The following is a 22,273-nucleotide window of genomic DNA, read 5'->3' on the forward strand; positions in this document are numbered from 1 at the left end:
CCTGAACAGAGTATTAGCAATATTTAAAAGTTCTTAATTTTTATGCTTCCTTTTAATTTATTTGCTACTTAAGAGGTCCTAAGCCTTTGATAAATAAATACATTTCCTAATTGTTTCACATTTGGCAGGAAATGATAGACTAGGCTACTTATAAAACTGGAACCAGAGAATGACCATTTTATGAAAGTGGACAGAAATATATAAATATTTGAGATCTTATAACTTCCCATATGAAGGTAGATGCAACAGGTAGGTACTTACACACTCTGTATGCACTGGATGTACGGCAAAGAACAATGCAGCTAAGAGGGATGATTTAGGAGCAAGGTTTAATCTCTTTCCTTTACTGGTATATTGTAGGCCACCAAATAATATTGAGAAGACATCAATCATTAGGACAGAGATGCTACAATGTAGGAGGATATTTACTATATGAAAACTCACTGGATAGAAACCTCCAGATAAATAGTAGTTAATCCTGCAGCAAGAAAAATAAAATATTAAAGTTAGATTCATGAAAGTATATGCACAAAGAAACCTAAACAATTCAAAGGAGAGTAGTTGCGAATAAAAATATTAAAATGGAAAGAAATACATTGTGCATTGGGGGCTAAAATACTTTAAAAAGGAATAAATCTGTCAATTCAAAGAGCAAAGAAGGTATGAATCTAATTAGTTGCACTGGGGAAATGGAAGAAAGGGGCATGCAAAGGAAGGTGAAACAGTATAGGAAATGGAAAAGGCAGAAAAACTAGATCTTAAAAGAGCAGTTTAAAATATAAAGACAACACTGAGTAAATTAAATAGAGTATTTATCAAGGGAATATACTAGTTTATGAAATTCTACTTGAAAACAACTAGGGGGAACAAATTCTGTACACTGCATGTATGTGTTTGTGTATTTGTGTGTGTATGTGTATACATGTGCTTAATTATATAATTTTGTTCCTAAAAAGTATGCAAATTGTTTTTATGACAAATTGAAACATTCTTCCAAATGACTCATGCTTTTCTGAGATTTTAATTTCCAATTGATCTTTAATTTTTCAGTTACTCAAAACATTAGTTTTCTGTTTCTCTAGTAAGTAGCAAATGAGTTATAAACTCATACAGATGTGCTGAAAATTTAGAGAAACCTTCATGAAGTAAATAATCTTATTGTAATTAAAACAATAGCTGCTTATACTTTAGTCAAGCATTTGTTTGTTTGGTGGGAGCATTTTGGATTTTTTTTTTACAGCTAGCACATCTCTACCTCAGATGATGTGGAACTGCAAATGTAATGCTTTTTCAAAGATTGCCTACATATGTATACTATTAATGTTTTTATGACCTGCAGGCCAAATGGTTGTGTGTCCAAATGTCTGAAAAACAGCTGCTCCAGAACTCCATTAATATGTTGTCAACTCTCAGCAGAGAAGTTCATACCTCAACTAAGTTATAATTAAACTGGAATCATAGACATGAATGACCATCCATTCATTTAACAACCAATTTAAAAATACTTATTATGTGAAAAACACCACACAAATTATCTTATAGCATGAAAGGAAACTTGAAACCACCAAATAGCATTGTGTTTCAGCATAGCTTACCTGAAAGTTAGGACAGTGAGTGGCCGATACGACTTGTGACTAGTGTTGCTGCTGAGTTTACTGCCCCAGAAGTCATGTTGCCACAGGTCACCAAGTGGAGTTTCTGCTCGAAGGTCCTACAAAAAAAACAAAAACAAGACCAACAACAAAAGAAAACCCCTCAAAACATATCACAGAATGTTCCAAATGGGTCTATCAAAAAGAAAAAAATGGCTGGCATACCCAGGGCAGTTAGCACATGAAGAACAATAAACTCAATCAATAAACATCTACAAATTTCTGTTAACAGTTTTTTAAGAATGGTGTTATCAATAGCAAAACCCAACATGCACTTTTGAAAATAAGCCATCTTAGGTAAATTAATTAATACTCATACTGGCACTTTGCATGGTAGCAAAAAACTGTAATTGATGTATACATCAATTGAGGCACTGCTGAACAAACTTTGTTATATTTAATGTAATAGAGTATTATTTCACTTTAAGAAATGACAAAATTAAGAATTCAAAGAAATATGAGAAGCCTTACGTGAATTTAATAGAAGGAATAAATCAGAATCAAGAATTTATACCCAATGACCACACAATTAAAAAAATACACTGAAAGATCTCAAAATTCAGATTAGTTCAATTTTAAACCATTTTAATTTCAAATGGGTAGTGGTGAAATGTATTTTCCCTCCTTTTGACAGGGAGTAGGCTACAAATGCAAAAACTATATACAATGTCAAAGATGGTTGTTGTGTTAGTTCTGTTTAAATCTGCTTTCTTCATATAAAAGAAGATTCTATGGGGAAGGGAGGTTATTGGGAAATGATCATGTTTTTTTTAAAAAAGCATCGATAAGCTATTAAAAGGAAAACAAAACTAATTGATTTTACAACATGCCATTTAGTAACCATAACACATTATGATAATTAAGTACTAAGGCCTCTTCATACCTGATACATTCCCTCTGTGCATGGAATACTTATGGACTTCAGAGGGAAAGCTGAATACAGCAAAAGGTACAAAAAAGGGAATCAGAATCTGACCCATCATATTTATTTTTATGACATCTTCAATAGAAATAATTAAGGGGCTGCTGCATTCTTCTCATTACATAGCACCTGGAAGATGTAATGTGTAGGACAGAAATTTAGCACTTCTGAATGTTTGTAAAAAAAAAAAATGTGTCCAGCTTTTCTGTCCACACATTTTATGTGAAGTACAATGAAAACAATCTGCTGCTTTTTCTATTCCCAGAGCAGGGAAACCACACTAGACAAGAGAGGCAGAGATAAATGGCAAACCAGTGATGAAAAATTAATGAAACCCTGTGGGGAAGATTACTTAATTATAAGTTATTGATCACATCACTAAATATAACAACTAAGAATTTACTTTGAAAAAATTAGAATACACAGATGTTTAAGGATAGGGTTGGGTGGGTCAGAACTGGATGTAAACTTAAGAGTAGGGATCATCTTCTTTGAACCCCTCATTTTACAGATGATGAAACTGAGACCCAAGAAGACTCAGTGTAGATGTAGGATTCAAACTCAGATTGTATATCTCCATATCCAGTGCTCTATTCCAACATGCTATCCTACTCATCTGTGCAATGAATAATTATTAAGTAAGCCAACCCTTTCCATAGAAATTATATTTATGACATTTTTAAGAAATATAAGATGATGAACTATAGATAGCAAAAATTAAAAAAAATCCAGATAACCTCAATGGATTAAGCAGAATACTAATGAAATAAAGGCAGAATAATTTAATGGAAAGAATACAGGGGCAAATGAGTGGCACAATAAATAGAGCATCGGACTTATAGTTGGGAGAACCTGGGTTCAAATCTGGCCTCAGATAATTTCTAGTCGTATGACCCTGAGCAAGTCACTTAAACTCATTTGCCTAGCCCTTGCTCTTCTGTCTTAGAGTTTTTTCTAAGACAGAAAGTAAGTGTGGGGATATATAGTTGAGGAAAGATTCTATATAGCTTACTTCTCCCATCTAAAAAGAAAAAAATATATATATACACATATATATTAACCTAACTATGTTTGCTTCAGTTTCCTCATCTATAAAATGAGCTAGAGAAGGAAATGGGAAAATAATATATTTGCCAAGATAACCCCAAATGGAGGTCACAAAGAGTCAGAAACAACTAAGTGCTATAAAAAAAGTATTAAATTAAGGTACTATAAAAATTTTAGTTCTCAAGAAAATATGAATAAAAATAGACATGTGGATAGTATTATATAGATATTGACAAGTATGTATTACCAAAAAGACACAAAAATGTGCCAAAAAGTTTTAGAAATTACCATACCATATATTCCTATATTAAATAGGATCTTTGCTTTCTAGTTAAAAAGAAAATAATGTTTCTTTCTGGCTACCCTTTTATTTTTTATTTTTTGCTGCTTCTTTTTTGTTCATGACAAAGAAGTGCTTTCATTCAGAAATTCTGCTACAAGGGACAGCTCTCTAGTGACCTGGCTCATCAATGAAATAAATACTCTGACAAAGGAAAGGAGATATGCAAATAACTTGGTGTACCAAGGCTGATGTGCAGGCCTTGTTCCATTGTTTTCTACTCAATTAATAAAGCAATTTACCTAAATCACGGACATAATAACCTAAGATCCATTTACCAAAAACATTTCATTAAAATAATTGCATTACTCTGTGAGTAAACTATTTCTCTTGAGGGTGACTGGTTTTCTTTAGTTTCTTCATTATTGATTGTGCAATAGAATGAATTATACAAAAAAGTTCATCTACTACCGAAGATGTAGAAATTATGAAAAAACACAAAGCTTAAAACTTATATTTTATTTATTAATAAACCAAAATTATACAATTTAAAAGTAGTTCCATTCTATATGGAGTTATAATTCTTTCAAATAGTCTCAAGTTCAATAATTCTAAAATGATTCTTATGAAATGGGTAAAAATAAAAATAGTGGCTAGCATTTAGATAGTACTTTTTAAGATTTAAAAAATACCCTACAAATGATATCTTGTTTTATCTTCAAGACAATCCTGTGAGATAGATGCTATTATTATACCCCTTTTATAGATGAAGAAATTAAGTCTGAGTGAAGGTAAATAACTTGCCCAAGGTTTCACAACTAGTAATGTCTGAGGCTAGATTTGAACCCAGGTCTTCTACCAAATGGAAGGTCAGAGTTCTACCAACTAGACTTCCATAACAGTAACAAAAGAAAACTCAAATCTCCAATAATTTATATGTTAAACATAATGCTCAAGCTTTTTTTTCCCTCTTAAGAGCAATGTTAAGCAGGAAATTTTTAATAGGAAGAAATTAATATGAATTCTTTAGGGGGTGCATATTCACTCAATAAACACTTGGTAACTGATTGCTTACTATATCAAAGGAAGAGAATCTTTAATAGGAAATGTATTTAAAGCTAAAGTTGATTATTTAATACTATCTTTGATTACTGAATTTCACTGCCACAAAGTACAACCACTCCAGAGCCCTTATAAGCATGATGAACTTATTCATATCAAAGCTGGCCAGAAATTGTAATGGATCATACAATCTATATACTAATGTGGGTTTATCTGAATGCAAAACTCAATAGCCTACTTAACTTAAGTTGTCAAATGTGGGGATATATAGTTGAGGAAAAATTCTATATAGCCTACTTCTCCCATCTAAAAAGAAAATGAATACCGAAGAATCTCTAAATATTTGATTAGCTGCAGTCTATACACCGCAGGGTGCAATACTTGAAGAAAGGTCAATTTTTCTACATAATGATTTATGTAAAAGATGCATTATGCCTGAAATTCCTGCTAACTCAACTGTCTCAAAGAAAAGCATCCTAGTGCAAAAAAAAAAAAGGCAGCTCAACACTTTAAGGAAGCATCTGGAACAGAGTCCTTAACACCAATAAAATCCAGTAACAGCCTGTTTCCCATTATTGTAGGCTCTGTGCCAATGAACAGAGTATCTTTCATTAAACAAGGAAGAAAGAAGGGGAGATGCTAGGAAGAAAACAAAAGGGGCACAGTGTGGTGCCCTAGAATACTGGCAAAACAATGCTTAGTCAATACACAAAATGATTTCATCTGCTGCATCTTACAAGGAAAAGAATTGAATACACCTAGTTTAATAAAGCCAAGGAATACTTTTCCCTTTTTTTCCTGCCTCTAGGCCAATTTCTTCTGCCCTGACACTTAGTTAATATTTTTATAAGGTAGGCTAATCGCCAAAATCCAACAAAAGAAAGAACAGAATTAAAAAAAAAGAATTTGAAATCCACCTTTTTCTAGTTTTCAAAACAGACATTATATGTGAATTAAGACTAAGGTTATTTAAGCAACTGATTTAATTTGATGTACTTGCCTGTAGCCACAATCTTAATTTTTCCTTCTCATTTCTTTTTTTTATTTTTTTTAAATAAGCTGAAGCAATAACATCTGTCAGTAACTGCTGGGTAAATTAGAGAAAAATTATAATTGAGGGAATTGTACCCAAAACAAACATCTCCAGCAATGGAGTCATATTTACTCACACTCCCCCAAAAAAAAGGAAAAAATTATATTTTATTTCTTCTTGATTCACTATATGCTCCAGCAGCCATAATTTACTTTGTTTTCAGAAACAATCACTGTTTTCATAAAAAAATGTTCCAACTTGTGAAATATTTCAGGAGTTTGAAAGTGACATTTATTTCCCATTTGGAAAAATTCCTCATCTTGAGTTTATTTAGTATATGTGCTGCTGAAGCAAGCACTCACCTTGAGTTTTTAATAAAATTCATTAAGTTTTCCAAAGGAATGCCACAAGAAGCATTTAGGCTTTTACAGCAAAGGCAGGTGAATGTATTTCATAAAGCCCATCTTGTAGTTCAAGATACAAAAACTCTACTGAGTACTGCCTGATTTAAAAGAAACAAATGTAGGCATCAGTGAATTTTACTGATTTAAAAGGGCTCAGTTTCAAGTTCAGGTATTCCCTTCTAAATATATTTAAAGTTAAAGTCTTGTATTTCTTTTTTGGTTTTGCTATCTCCCTTTATTATGATGATTTTTACCTTTTCCCCCTTTCCTGATTCTCATTTGTATATGAAGAAAAAGAATAGCATTTTCCATCTCATGCCCAACATCCACTGATAAAATTGATGAGGACCTTACACATCCAACTGATTGAATTCACAAGATAAAAAAATGTGTGAAAGTCATACAATAAACAGGAATAGTGCACTCCACTTTCACCTGCAGCAGTTAGCATGGAATGTCCTGATACCAATGGCAATATGTGCCATTTGGGCATGCTCCCAACTTTCCCCACTGTCATATCACTTTTCACATACACTGAAGCACCTGAGTTGCTGCCATGCTTGACTGATAACTGCAGAAACTAGAATCAATGTCATAGAAACTCTCAGGGTTCAAAGGGACTCCAGAACTCATCTAAACTAACCCATTCCTATACTGTCTCTATAAAACGGCTGAGATGGCGACGCAGCAAAGCACTGTGGAGTGCTTAGGGCGTGTTGGAGCACAAAAGACAACACGGCTATCCAATGCGGCTGAGGAAGTCTCCAGACATAACAATTTTTCGTGCCACTGGACCCAGGCTTCCAACACTGAGAGAGTGGGACTGTCTCTGTGCATCGACTTTTCCACTTAAATCTTCTTCACGCACAAGTATCTTTGTACACACTCATCTACATCACAGATGAAAGTGCACAAAGACAATCGTCATCCTCGGTTACCGAGAGACTACTACTAACTAACTAACTCTATAAAACCTGTCCAATTTACCTACTTACCCCCTTTTGTTTAAAGGAAACTCATGAGCTATCAAGAAAACTCCTTACACTTGGATAGTTGTAATTGTTAGGGGCTTTTCCCTCTCTTAAATCAACTTTAAGTCCATCTCCTTGTAGCATCCAAAAGTTTATTCTTAGTTCCACTCCTGATGTAAAGTAGCACAAGTTTAATTTTTTTCTTTTGTATGTCAACCATTCAAATATTTGAGGGCAGTCATCTTTGCCACAATGAATCTCTTTCCTAAACTTTTCTATTGACCTTGGAGCAAATATAGAAATTTAGGAAGTAGAAGTTTTAAAAGCTAAGGATGATAATTTGATGACTTCAAAGGGTAGTTATAAATTTATAATTACATGACCCTAAGAAAAATAGAAGCTTTTTTATGCAAGGGGAAAAAACCACAAAGATCAACTTGATGATCCAACCTTTAATTCTATGATCCAACAACGTCAGCAGAAGTGGAAAGGGAATCATACTGTATTATTACACCAGATTTTAAACTAGATTTTATACACAATCAAAAAGAAATTCAGAAATTGATGGGGGAAACAATCAATCACTAGAAATAAAATTTCCCATAAGAGCTACAAATACTCCAAACTGAGAACAGTTATTGTGTTTGGGTTCTAGTATAGCTGTTAGCATCACTTTGAAGGTCACAGTAAGACACAAACCTTATTGTTGACAATGGCTTCTGAGTCATCAAAGACAAAGTCTCCATCATAACTATGGGCAAAGCACACAAAGGAAACAAATGCCACTAGAAGTTTTGCCGAATAAGTGGGAAGAATGGTTGTTGGTATGACATGATCCAAATTAACATCCACTTCAGCCATTTTGAAAAATGTTGGTTCCAAGGTTGACACTCCAGCATTATGTTGATTAGAAATCTGTAAGACATATAATGAATATTTTAACAGATAATAAATGCTACTGTTAAGTAAATTAATATAAACATACAAATATAAAAATGAAATACACAAATTTTCTATATTATTTATGAGCATTTTAATAGAAAATATTTAAATTGGCAAGACATCATATAAAGTCCAATCACAAAAGTTTAATGGACTTATATAGAATAATGAATTCATTACCACAAAAATAGTTTTAAAAAAAATCTAGCTACCTCCCCATTAAGCGAAAAACTGAATGTCCAGTATTTGGAAGATCCTGAGCTAGGGACTTTGTAAGACAAAAAATGTATAGATATGAGACCTGTTCTCAGAAAGAAAAATAAGAATCATTTCTTTCATAAAATTCTATTTAGAGCTAGAAGAACTGAAGGGTCATCAAGTCCAACATTCTAATTTTACAGATGAGAAACTAAGGGCCAGAGGGGATCAATGACTTTTCCCAAGGCTATCCAGATTGTAAATAATAGAGTTGGGACTTAAATTCCAATTATTTAAACTATATCGGTCTTTAAACTATATCATGATACTTCAAGGGCCAATTATATTGGTGTGAGTACCTGCGCCACTAACACAAACTCCAACCCCATTATGAATCAGGAGATAGTAGAATTACATAAAAAGTTAAATAATACAGGAAATAAATAACAGTTCAATATAAGAAGGCTACAAGGCAGTTTATGATTAATTTCTAGTCAAGGAGGTTGGATTGCTCTGGCAAGGTTCATGGAAAGAGACTGTAAACTCACTCTTTTGAAAGATTCATAGGTAGAGAAAAGGTAAGAATAGCATATGTTGGGAAGGAAAGACACTGTTCATTCAACACAGTGGATCCTTAATAAGTAGCTACTGAATGAATGAAGATACAAATATATACATATATGAATATATACACTTTCACACCTATGTGGATGTGAAATATAGCATTTATTATTTGAAACACAAAAGAAAAGTAGGAATCATTCTTGGCCTCAAGGAACTTACAACCCAGTTAGGGACCTAAGATACAGATACACACACACACATACACATAAAAAGTTAACAATTTAAGATTACTAAGACCTAATATATTACCTAAGTTCTAGAGGAATTCAGATGTTGAAACTAGGGAGTAATCAAAGAAGTTTTTATGGAATTGGTGGAGCTGCATCAGGTCTTGAAAAATGTATAAGATTTAGATTTGCAGAGTGAGAAGGGAAGGGTATTCATTGTAGGGTAAGTGAGCAAAGGCAGAAGAGTCAGAATAAGTATAGTGTATTTCCCAGGTTTATGACTGACATCAGTGTCACTGGGACTTAAGAGGTTTTGTATTAGAGAATAAAGAGGAAATAAACTTGCTAAGGTAAGGTGGGATAAAGTGATAAAAGACATAGAATGCGATGCTAAGGTATTTAGACTTATTCCAAATGATTAGAGAAAATCACTGTGAGTTCTTGGGCAAGGCAGTTTTTTCAAGGTGAAAGAAATGGAATAGTTAGAGAATGGAAATAAGACCAGTTAAGAAGCTGTTGTGGGCATATGGTAATGATGGCCTACACTCTAATACTGGAAGTAGGAATGGAAAAAAAAAGGACGATCAACTCACATTTACTATATGCTTTCAATGTGCTAGGCTCTGTGCTAGGCTGGGAACACAGACAAAAAGTGAAACAATACTTGCCCTCAAGAAGCTTACGTTATATGGGGGAGGTAGCATGGATTCATTGAAGTAAATACAATATAAAAATAATGTAACCTTAGGAGCAAAGAGCATTAGCCCCACAGGGAAGAAGGGCATCAAGAAATCACAGATTTAGGAGGTGGTCCCTAATCTAAGCTTTGAAGGAATGTAAGGATTCTAGTGTAGCTATGAGGTGCAGTGGATAGAGCACCAGTCTGAATTCAGGAAGATTCATTTTCTTGAGTTCAAATCTGGCCTCAGACACTTCCGAGCTGAGTGACCCTGGGCAAGTCACTTAACCCTATTTATCTCAGTTTCCTCATCTGTAAACTGAGCTGGAGAAGGAAATGTCAAACCACTCCAGTATCTTGCCTAGAAAACCAAATGGGGTCATGAGGAGTTGGATATCACTGATATGACTTAACAAAAACAACCAAATATTCTTAGGGGCTAAGAAGGGAAGAGAGGGTAGTATTCCAAGCATGGTAGAGGACAGATGTAGAACATTCTGGGAAAAGACATAAATAAAAGAGATGAAATATCATATATGAGGAATAAAAAGGTCAGCTTGGCCAAACTAAAAGACTGTGTGAAGCAAAGTAATATTAAGGCTGGAATGGTTGGCTATAGCTAAGCTGAGAAGAGCTTAAAATGCCAACAAAAGGCAGACTGACAAATGAATGTGTCTGGAAAAATCTTATTAGTATAGTGATGGTGTCTAAAAACAATACTATAGCCAACACAGATGAAATATTGGTGATTTAATTTTTAACAGAAAGAACTAAGGGAAGATATGAAAGCCAACAGGCTGAAGTGACAAAGACAGGGTGGGTATCTATTTTGCTCCATAGGGCAGAACAAGGACCAAAAAGAAATTACTAGGGCTCTCTTAAGGACACCCAACAAACCTTAGGAGCAGTACATTCCTTATCACTGCAGGCATTTTGGCAGAGGCTAGCAGCAATTCCATGGAGTCCAAGAGCCAAAACACTAGAAATCATTTAGTTCAACTTTCTCCTTTTATATACCAGGAAACTAGGTCCAGAGAATTTAAGTGCCTTTTCCTAGAACACATATTTAAAGTTATAACCAAGCTGAGACTAGAACTAGAGATCCTGGATCTTTCAGTTGTTTTTTACACTATGCTACAGGAGAAAAGAGATTCCTGCAATGGGTGGACTAAATGATCTCTAAGACAAGTTTATGATTCCAAGCTCTCCCTTATTGCATCATTTAAATCTCACAAATGCTTCAAATCTCCTTACAGTATAATCCAAATCGTTATCAGCTCAATATAAAAGGCTTGTTGATACCATATTTCTTCTTTGAGGTCTTTCTATGTGAGGTCAAGAGCAAGGATAGATTACCATCTTCCTTTCCTTTTTTATGTAATATATCTTCTATAGAAGCTGTGAATGGTGGGGGCAGAATAAGAGTTTCAGAACTGATTGCCCTCTATTGATCAACAAAAGGATTTGATCCACATTCAGGTCTTTCTACAAAAAGCTCTGAACAGCAAAGGAGGATCAGTACCACCCTACTTATTTTGAGAAGATAGTTTAGATCTGTTAAATCCTCATTTCCTATGCTAATTCTGCAAACTACAGAATTAATGAGTCAACAAAGGTTCAAAAACACACAGTTTTCCTCTAGACATTTATTTTTACTGAGCTCACTAATGATGATCAAACAAGAGAGAAAACTCATCATCTTATAGTAACACCTTTCAATTTCTAGCAGCCTGAGAAAGGTTTAAATTTACAACCTGGAGATGAAAGGCTCGGCTTCTCATTTACTGTCAATCCCCTGAGCCATTCGGTCTGGTGTGGTGCATGCTCTTAAGAGATGCCAGGGAATATTCCAGGTACTATCTCCCACATCTTTTCCCCTTGCAAAGAATGGGTAAATCATCTTTCAGGTATCCATATTTCAGCAAAAATACTATGTAAGATTCTCTATACCTATGGCATTGTGCTTCAAATGACTGAAAGTAGGGAAAATCACCATGAAAGATATGAAATTATATTACTTTAGAATGAAAATATGCAGTAAAGTATAGAGGTTAACATGGGCAGCTAGCTTGGTGGCTCAGTGAATGGAATGCTGAACCTGGAGCCAGGAAAACCTAAGTTCAAATCTGGCTGCATACACTTACCAGCTGTGTGACCCTGTGCAAATCACTTAACCTTATTTGCCTCATTTTCCTTAGCTGTAAAATGACCTGGAAAAGAAAATGTCAGACCACTTCGGTATCTTTGCTAAAACCCCCAAAACCAAAGGGATCAGGAAGAGTCAGATACAACTGAAATGAATAACTAGCAAAATTGAGGTTAACAATCCTATAACTAGCAATACTAATCGTTTGTTTTCATGTGGCACAATGGATAAAATATTAGACTTGGAGTCAGAAAGTCCCAAGTCTGGATTCTGACTTAAATCTATTTAGTTGGGTGATCTTGGAAAAGTCATTTAACTAAAATTTTTCACCTGTAAAACTAGGTGAATAATAGCACCTACATAGGTTTATTATGAATATCCAGTGGAATAATATTTATAAAGTACTTTGCAAAGTTGAAAGTTCCATATAAATGTTAGCTGTTATAATTATTATTATATAGCATTTTGTTCTTTATTCATCACTTTAGGGACAAAGTCAGTGTGTTAGTATAAATGTTACAAATTCTATTTTACATATGAGAAAGCTGAGGCTCAGAGACAAGGTACTTACCTTCTGTCACAAATGTGTTAAGTGCCAGAATCAGGACTTGAAACTCAGGTGTTCTAATTTCACAACTGGCATTCAATCTATCATACCATGCTTCCCAGTTAAATAACAGACTGAAAATAGTCACTTTAGATAGAGCATCTAATGTACTGCTAAACAAATGTCAATTTTGTGAGAATTTTTTATATGCTCTTATTAATTTCTATAGAAGGGTCAGTAAGAATTTCTGTGTATTTCTGTGCATGGATTCTAGGTCAGAGATTCCATTTAATCTACTGCTTTTTTCATTTTCTTTGTCTTCCCTTTGAATGATGAATAAATAAAAAGGACAATAATATATTATATATTCATATATTTATATTCGCATATATATGAAAAGAACCCTTGTCTTTTATATTTATGAATACATATGTATATATATATATATATAGATATGTGTGTGTGTGTGTGTGTGTGTGTGTGTGTGTATGTTACCCATCATATGCGGATAGGGAGAAGTGGATAGAGTAATAGTGGGGGATCAGGAACCAAAGTTTGACTGTTAACTGAGAGGGAGGGAACAAATAAAAAGAAACCCCACTTCCCTCCCAGGCAAAGCTGTCCCAGAGAACTTGAAGTTAATCTATGCCCAAAGCTGAAAGGTAAGAGGAAATCCCCTTCAATCTCTGGTTTCTATTCTCTTCTTTGGCTGATTATTATTTGTGATCGCCTTAGGACATTGAAGAAAAGATATCTAATTCTTTGGTAAATTATAAGATCTATTTATTAGTTGATAAATCTGGGATAATAGATTAGGGAAGAATGAAACAGGAGGTCCCTAATCTATTTCCACCTAAAGTTTCATCAGGGGTTGAGGCTCAGGGCTAGGGACTAAGTCCCAGAAGACCTTAGGATCTTTGTGGAGTCAGGTTGATATAATTTCCTGAGACAGAGATACAGCTTTCAAGGAAAATCTTCAAGGTGGATAGTCTCTTGCCTTCCCCAAAGGGAAAAAGTCTCTATTCACCACTTATAAAGAAAGATGGTTAATCTGGGTCTTTTCAGATCAACGAGGGATTTGTAGCTGGATAAGATCGGTAAGATTTGCTCCTTTCCTCCTCAGTTCAGAAGGACAAGAAGTATACTCCCAACTGTTCACCTGCTTTTCTTAGCTGTCTCCAGTCGCATCCCCTGTTAGCAGCCAAAGTTCTATCTCCTTCTTGCATGAGATTTCATTGTAAAATCCAGTCTTTGCAATATTTTGTATCTTTCTCATCCATAATAGTTTGATGGACCACCTCCTAATTAGCTATTTACCAACCAGAGATGTTCAAGGGAGGAGTTGAACAATGACCTCCCAAAAATGTATAAAGGTACCTGATCCAGGAGGGAAGGGATCTTTGGTCTTCAAAAGGGCCAGTGACCTGTCACTTTACTGGTGATGATGCTGGCCTAATCCATAAATTGATATTCTTACCCAAAATCAGTCTCTCAAATAAATTTAATTATAACAATAATACACAGTTAAGAAGTTGTTATTCCTCAAATAATACAAAATAAAGAATATGGCCTTAGAATGAAACTAACATGATGGCAAATTTGAAAGTCAATCATAAGAAAGAAGTTATAATTACCACAACCCTTGAACATAGGAATGATGAATAAAGAGGTTTTTAGAAAAAACTATATATATATATATATGGTTGTGTGGTCCAGTGAACAGAGGGCTAGCCTGGAAGACTGAAATTCTAGTCCTTCCTATATAGTTCAAATGAGATGTGACAAGTGGGCAAGTTATAGAACCTCTGCCAGACTCAGTTTCCTCTTCTATAAAATGGGGATAATAACTGTACAGTTATTAACTAACTCCAGGTTGTTGTGAGGACCAAATGGGATAATATCTGTAATATAGCTAAGTTAGTCTTGGCCCTAAGAGGGATCCTAAGTTAAATCATAGATGAGCTGCTGATTTGCATCTGTGGAGAAAGTTTCTACACTGAAGCTCTCTGAAACAATGAAATCAAAAGTCTTGACTAAATATACATATGCATATATAGTTAAACACATATATTTTAGCTATATACATATTATATATACATATATGCATGTATATATCTATCGATCAGTAGGCTGAGCTAGATGGCTCCGTGAATAGAACTCTGAGCCTAGAATCAGAAAGACCCAAGTTCAAATATGACCTCAGATACTTACTAACTTTGTGATCCAATACATATATATGCATATTTTTACACATATATACATATACATACCTAGGAATGAGAGGCCAGGCAAATATATTTTTGAGGTAGTATGTGGAAAAGTCTGGGTGTGGGCCAAGTCTCCTTGCAAAATGGAAAATTGAAATATCTAATTTTTGTTTTAATTTCTTGAGGAATGAAGAAGTCTAAACTTATGAAGAAGGAATAAACAGCAAACCAAATCAGGAAGAAATAGCAAAATTATAAAATAATAGTACAGAAAAAATAAGTAAAATTAGACAATCACTAAAGTGCTATTATTTGAAGCGATATTTTAAAAGATGCACAAAACGTAAATATAAAAGTAATCCCTTCTGATTATTCCCTCAATAGTTAAAAGTTAACATGTAGATTAAGAACAGTAGAGAAGATGAAGATAGGTGGCATTTCACCTGGAATCAGGATGACGTGGGTTCTAATCTTGCCTCAGATACAATTTAGATATGTGAAAGTCACTTATTTAGTCTCATTTTCCTCGACTGTGAAATGTGAACAGCAATGGCACTTTTTAAAAAACCCTTACCTTCCATCTTAGAATCAATACTGTATATTGGTTCCAAGGCAGAAGAGTGGCAAATTCTAGGAAATGTGGGGTTTAGTTATTTGCCCAGGGTCATATAGCTAGGAAGTGTCTAAGACTAGATTTGAACTCAGGCCCTCCTGTCTCTAGGCTCTCAAAACCACTGAGCCACCAACCTCTACCCCCTATAACAGCACAACCTTACAAAATTGGGAGGATAAAATGAGATGATATAAAGAAAGAAGCCAGGTAGTTCAGTGGATGGTGTTGGACTTGGGAGTCAGGAGGATTTAAGTTAGTCTCTCTCAGCTTCAATTTCCTTATTGATAAAAGGGGATAATGATAGCACTTAGTTCGGAAGGTTCTCTTAAGGATCCAATGAGATAACATATATAGTCAATGAGTTAGCAATTCAATTAATTAGCTTATAAGATATATAGAGTTGTGTACTAAGTATAGGGTAGGGATGGAGCATGGTGTCAGATACAACAAAAGAAAGGACATGATCTTTGTTTTCATAGATCTCACTCAAACAGAGGAGAAAAATGTGCAAATAAAGCAACATACTAAGAAATATTAATATTCTACAAATTTCAGTTTCCTTACATCTATAAAATGGTTGCGCTAAATGGTCTCTAAAGCCTTTCCCAATACTAAACCACTAGGTCTATGAATATATAAGTGCCAAGAAAATAAAGTACTCATCAGAAGTCAATTATAAAAGAGTTCCCAAGGAAGAGTTTTGAGCTAGATTTTTAAGGTGATAGAATAAGATTTAAATCAAACAGGAAGAAAAGTATTTTGTGTAGAGAAAATAAGCAAAGACATGGATGTAAAAATAAATATACTTTGTGAGATGTTAAGGAGCTTTTTAAAAGCTCAAGCAGAAGAGTGTTAACAGAAAGGTAAGAAGTCAAGAACAGTTGGTAGAATGATCCAAGTTTAGACAATAGAGGGCTACATTTTATATAATAGGAATCTGATAAGTAATTATTGGGAAGTGTGTGTTAGAACAAATAGTATTTGATAATGTTATTTAGTAATTAAATGTAATATGGTTTGGAAAATGGATAGCATAGTCAGGGAAGCATAAAGAGCACTTGAGAAGTAATTGTTAGAATAAAATATGCAAGAATATGAAAAGAATCACCACAGAAAGAAAAAAGATCTAAAAAAGTGGGAAATATAAATATAAAAAGGGGAATCAAGTTCTAGAGCTGTTAAGACTTCAAAAGTCATCTAGTTCAACACCTGCATTTTAGATATGAATAAATTGATCTTCAGAAAGGCTAAGCAACTCTGCCAAAGTCACAAATGCAGTAAACATCTGAGGTTGAATTTGAATCCAGGTTCTGATTCCAGAGTCAATGGAGAAAGAGCCATAAGAATCTAGTTGCTGATGGAATGTGAATTTAAAGAAACAAAAACAAAACCCAATGGGCTCCAATGGCAGATTTGTAGCAATTTGTATCATATAAGATACAATATAATAAATAGAATGAGAGATAATATGCATTTTAAGGCAATTTAGTTTCATAAGCATTTATTATGTAACCTCTCTCAGGATGTTTTAGGGGAGACAAAGTTTAGACAATATATTATCCATGCCCTCATGAAGCTTTCAGTTTATTGGGGGAAACAAAACACTAATCATGCTAAACAGTATTACACACTAACTTAAGTTACAAAACAAAATGCTGATTTCTACATAGTAAATTTATTTCTTACTGGGGTGGGGGGGGGATCAGGGAAGCATTCTTAATAGAAAAATCCTGGCATTTGAGTTAGACTTTAAAATGTGGATATTTCTAAAACAGAAAGTAAGGGTTTAAAAAAATAAAATAAAATATGGATAGGAATTCTACAGAGAAAAGGGCTGCAGAGAATACAAAATCTAGGCACAAGGAATAAAAGCATGAGCAAAGACACAGTTGTGGAAGAGCACAAAGCTCATCCCAGAGAGAAAGAATACAGTCTGGTTGGAGTGTCCTATACACAAACGTGACATAAAACTAGGAATAAAGGGTATCTCTAGGTCAGAGGAGTTAAATGCAAGGGTAAAACTCCCCAATACAGCCTGAACCAGATTAAAATGCATCTGGGAAATGCTCAACAAAATAAGTAAAAATAGAGAACATAGTTAATTTGTGTTTTTTCTAAATCAATACATTCCAGCAGGGATCTGTTTCCATTTGATTTTGACACCACCACTCTAGCTCAATGAATGCCAAATGTGACTGTTACTTAGCAGGCAAAAGGGGTTTTTGAGCAGGAGTAACATTTAAGAGAACCAAAGTTTATCCTTATAGTATCATGAAGGGTGGATTGAATAGCAGAAGGGAATGGAAGCAGAAAGATAAGGAGGCTACTGTGGTGGCCTGGGTGGGTAGCAATGAGAACCTGTACTTGAGAATGAGTCTATGAAATGAAATGAAAATGAAGTGAAATGAATGAAATGAAGCATTTACTAAGTGTTTACTATCTTAAAGCACTATACTAAATTCTGGAGATGTGTATAGAAAAATGAGATAGTCCTTGCTCTGAAAGAGTTCACATTCTAATGGGGGATTCAACACATAAGAGTTTTCATCTGCAAAAGTAATAGAACTGACAAAGAGAGGAGGGTCTGATTTAAGAGATATTGTGGAGGTAGTGTTGCCAGGATTAGACAACTAATTAGATACCAGGCAAGAGAATGGGTAAACCAGATTATGAACATGAAAGACTAAGAGAATGGTAGTAGTACCATAAAGAGCAACAGTTAAATAAAGAAGAAACCCTTAAGCAGAGTTAAGGGGAAAGAAAATGAGCTCAGTCTGGGACAAAATGAACTTGAGGATGGGGAGAGATGGTCCATAGTTGAGTAGACTGGGAACTCTAAAGGTAGGTCATAATTCGTAACAAAATCCTGAAGATCTTGATGAAATTAAAAGAACAAATAGAAAAATTCACTTTGTTAAAGAATAGGGATGACCCTTCAATGACCATAGGAAAGAGTGATGATATAGGGAAGTTAACAGGAATGCAGAGGAGTAGAGTTGTGATTTTCTAAGGCAAATAGGATTGCAAGTCATTTGCTATAAATGGAGAATGATGCTGATGGTGAGAGGAAGGAGGAAGAGGTGTAGAATAGACACTGAGATAAAAAGTTGATTATAAAATGCATGATTATCAAGTGCGTGATTATCAAGGTGCATTGAAGACCTAAAAGAGACAACAAAACTAAGAATTTTTAGTAGAAGAAATGAGCTTAATTCCATAATTTATCAGTAATGTTCAGCGAATCTAGACCAGAAGTGGAGTAATTAGATGGTGGGAGTTTTCTTCCAGAATAGCAGAAGTGCCAGGGGTACTAGGACAAAGGAGTGCCAATGAAACATTAAAGCAGCAGACCATTTAGCCAACATTTATTGTACAAGTAAGTCAAGCCAGAATAAGGGAGATAGACTGATGGAACAGAGATAAGTTTGGAAATAAACATAAGTCTAGAAACTAAAAGTCACATCAGAATAATGAGAAGTTATTGTGAAATTCAAGAGAGATGGAAAGAGGTCATGGACATTTGCTTTACCATTTCCTCTCAAAATTTAAAAAATGACTATTTTTTGGTAACAATTTAAAAATAGAAGTAGAAATTTTGGACCTAATATCTGGCTACCTTTAGTATAATAAAGCTTTCTGGGTAACAATGACAATTGGTCCATGATTATAATATTCGATTAAATATAATTAAGAATTTTCTCTTCCTTTTTTTCTCGGAAGGATACTCTTTATTTTGGACAATGTAGAGTAGGGATTATTAACTTGAATTCTGTAAAAATATTAGGATTTTTAATACTTTAATTCAATATAATTGGTTTCCTTACCAATCTGATGTTTTATTTTATGCATTTAAAAACATTATTCTGAAAAGGGGTCTGACATCGGAATGGTTAAGAAGTCTCTTGGTCTAGTGTCAGATATGGTTACCAGGTACTGTGTGACATTCCCAAGGTGATTCACTAAGGTAGTAGCTGAACAGAGAACTGAGCTGAGATCTTTATTTGTAAAGAAGAGTAGGTTGGCTTCCTCAGGCTTCTCTTTTCTAACTTCCTTTGGAAGCTATGTGATTACATGTAAAAAACAAAACTATTCTTTACCAAGAGACAAGAGAACCTGTCCTACCACCCAAAAGGTCTACTGAGCAAATCCAACAGCATTATGGAATGATGGTAAATAGCTGGAGCAAAAGGAGCAACCTGAGGAAGAGTAATCAAAAAAAGGTCAGATTGAAGTGCATTTGCAGACAATGATAAAGCCTGTAAAAACTTGTTACTGTCCTACCCAAAGGGCAATCATCACTTCAGTTGTGGAAGTCTTTTGGTCTTTGATAGCCATTTCGATCACTTTTATTCACTAAAACAGAATATCACTCAGTAATTTCTTCTACTATGGTTAGTAACTTCCATCATCTATAAAGAAAAATTCAAAGTGGGGATCATTTGTACCCCTTCATTACTGGAATCTATTTCACCCTTGAAGAATTGGTCTCTTGTGGGGATTGTCACAATTATCAGCCCTGTCAAAGCAAGAAAAAGTCCCTATCTATCCTCCCTTCGTGAAGCAGTGCTGAACAAAAAGCTATATTACTAGAAGACATTTCTTCCTCTACTAAACACCCTCATGGGTTTTAAATTTAATAAAAAAAAAATGAACACTGCACTCAGCAAGGGACTATGTTGTTAACTATTCACAACGAAGTAGCTGTCTATAAGTCAACTCTCCTAGAAAGTTTCCAGCTTGTATCTTGGAGCCATTTTTTCATCCCAGTCTGAAGATCATTTAACTACATCTCCATCAGCGATAAGACAGGCTTTGCTGTGGGAACAGAAATGGGATGAGCAAATGGAAAGGGAGATCCAGTCAGTCCACTAGTGTAAAGGTTTCTTAAGAAAGTAAGTGATAATTCACTTCATCTATCTACTCCAGGGCAGTGGGAAATGGAACAGGCATGCTCACTTTAATAATTTTTATGGCAGGGTGGATATCTACAGTTTCCTTACTATAAAGACGAACAAAAGCAAAAGAGAAAACACCTATACCGAAACAAAATAGTAGCCACGAAGAGTATGCTTGATATGAGGGGATGGTGGCAGCACCTGCTCTCCTTTTCAAAAAGTCCAAATCCACACCTATAACTCATTGGTTTGTAAGCTAGAGTGGCCCTGGTAGGTTGCATACTCCTTTGTATTTATTATTTTGGGGGTTTGGGTGGGATTTCATAGTATCTGGCTGCCATGCAATGCTTCAGCCTAGACACCCTTTAACCCAGAGGCAACCGCCCAAGCACCTGAGCTTTATCCATCACTCCAAATTCTGCCAGCTCTCAGTTTGAATTGCTTGAGATAATGCAGTAGCTTTGGGGCATGGCCCAGGAAACTGCACTAGGGGAGAACCAAAGACAAGCAGGTGGCCATTCCTCTCCAGGGGTAGAGGAAAGCAATACAATGGAAATGTGGTGGGATGGGGCGGAGGGATGACAAGTTCGCCAGTTTTTTGGTTGGAGTCAGTCCGTCTCTGGGGCCGTCCAGCTCAAAGTGGGGAGGCGGGGAGATTTAAATGGAAGGGAGAATAGGGGCAAAAGCGAGATCCCTCTTAATCCCAGACACGCTCCTGCTTTGAGCAAGGAGGTGGAAGCTCGGAGGACCCGGGCCAAAGCGAGGTACGCAGAGCTTTCTCCCACTCCTTCCTTTGTCCCAGGGAGCCATGCACCATGCACTGCTAAGCACCGGGGCTAGAGTGGCTTCTGGCCAGTGCCTTTTGACCACAGCTGCGGATGAAACTCTTCGCTAAGCCCTGCCCAGGCTCTTAAGAGCTCAAGATTCTCACCCCGGGGAAGCTGGTGGGCTGCAAGGGGATGAGAGGGGCTGGAACCTAACTCATTCAATTCACAAGCGCAGTGCCCTGGGTAAAGGGAGAGACTGTCCCCCTTCCCCAACACCCCTACCCGAGGCCCCTCTGCAGCCCAAGCAGATGCAGTCCTCGACCCTTCCAACCCGGACAGACTTGGGTAGGGGAAAGGGGTGATTGCGGGTTAGGAGCCCTAGCTCCCCTCCCTTCCCCTCTTGCACCCCAATTCCTCCCCCTTTGCACATCCCCCAGAGGAGCCGCCGCCGCCACCAGCTCCGGGGGCCGCCCCAAGGGTTACCTGCAACAAGCCGGAGCCAGGGCGGCATCTCCCTCCCGGGTGCGAAAACTCCCGGCCGCTCTCAGCACCCCGGAGCTGGGGAGGGGGGAGGGGCCGCCCGCTTGCCAGCCCGCGCGCCGCTTCCCTCCCCCCGCCCCCTGCCGCGCGCTGCCGCCGAGAGCCCCTCCACCAGCGCGCGGACACACGCAGCCACACACATCCACACCCTCTCCCCTCCTTCGTTCGGCCTCCTCTCCTCTCCGATTGGCTAGCGCGGCTTGTCTTTTCTAGGAAGCCGGCCGGCCCCCCGCCAGTTCATTGGCAAACATGCCCGTGACGTCATGCCCGAGGGAGCCGGGCCTAGGGGAGACAGGAGAGGGAGGGGACAGAGTTGCTGGGAGGAAGAGGAGAGAGCGCGGCCACCTTGGGGAGCTAGGCATGAAGGAAGGGCAGAGGGCGGAGAAGAGGAGGAAGCGTGCAAAAGAAGGCCCTCGATATGTGTAGGCGTGGGTGCCTCTAGAATGCCTTACCTTTCAAGTCCTCTCCACTCCTCCAGAGTTGTCCGTTTCCCCTAAAGCTTTAAAAAGATCTCCCCCCCTCCTCCACTTCCTTCTCTCTCCTCTTTCTTTTCTCGTCTTCTTCGATCAACCTCTCT

General features: G+C 36.4%; 1 protein-coding gene across 1 annotated transcript in view; it reads right to left on the reverse strand.

Moving 5' to 3' along the window:
• TMTC4 (transmembrane O-mannosyltransferase targeting cadherins 4) overlaps window positions 1-21,864 on the reverse strand; it is a 79,575-nt gene extending 57,711 nt beyond the window's left edge. Inside the window, exons 1-4 of the mRNA XM_007501341.3 lie at window positions 21,640-21,864; window positions 8,071-8,286; window positions 1,596-1,711; window positions 262-478 (exon numbers count right to left, since the gene is read on the reverse strand). Of these exons, the coding sequence (XP_007501403.1) occupies window positions 262-478; window positions 1,596-1,711; window positions 8,071-8,232 (495 nt within the window). The 5' untranslated portion in view covers window positions 8,233-8,286; window positions 21,640-21,864. The remainder of the gene's footprint in view (window positions 1-261; window positions 479-1,595; window positions 1,712-8,070; window positions 8,287-21,639) is intronic.
• Window positions 21,865-22,273: the final 409 nt, after the last annotated feature.

This window comes from Monodelphis domestica, chromosome 8 (assembly GCF_027887165.1).
Source record: "Monodelphis domestica isolate mMonDom1 chromosome 8, mMonDom1.pri, whole genome shotgun sequence".
Taxonomy (NCBI): domain Eukaryota; kingdom Metazoa; phylum Chordata; class Mammalia; order Didelphimorphia; family Didelphidae; genus Monodelphis; species Monodelphis domestica.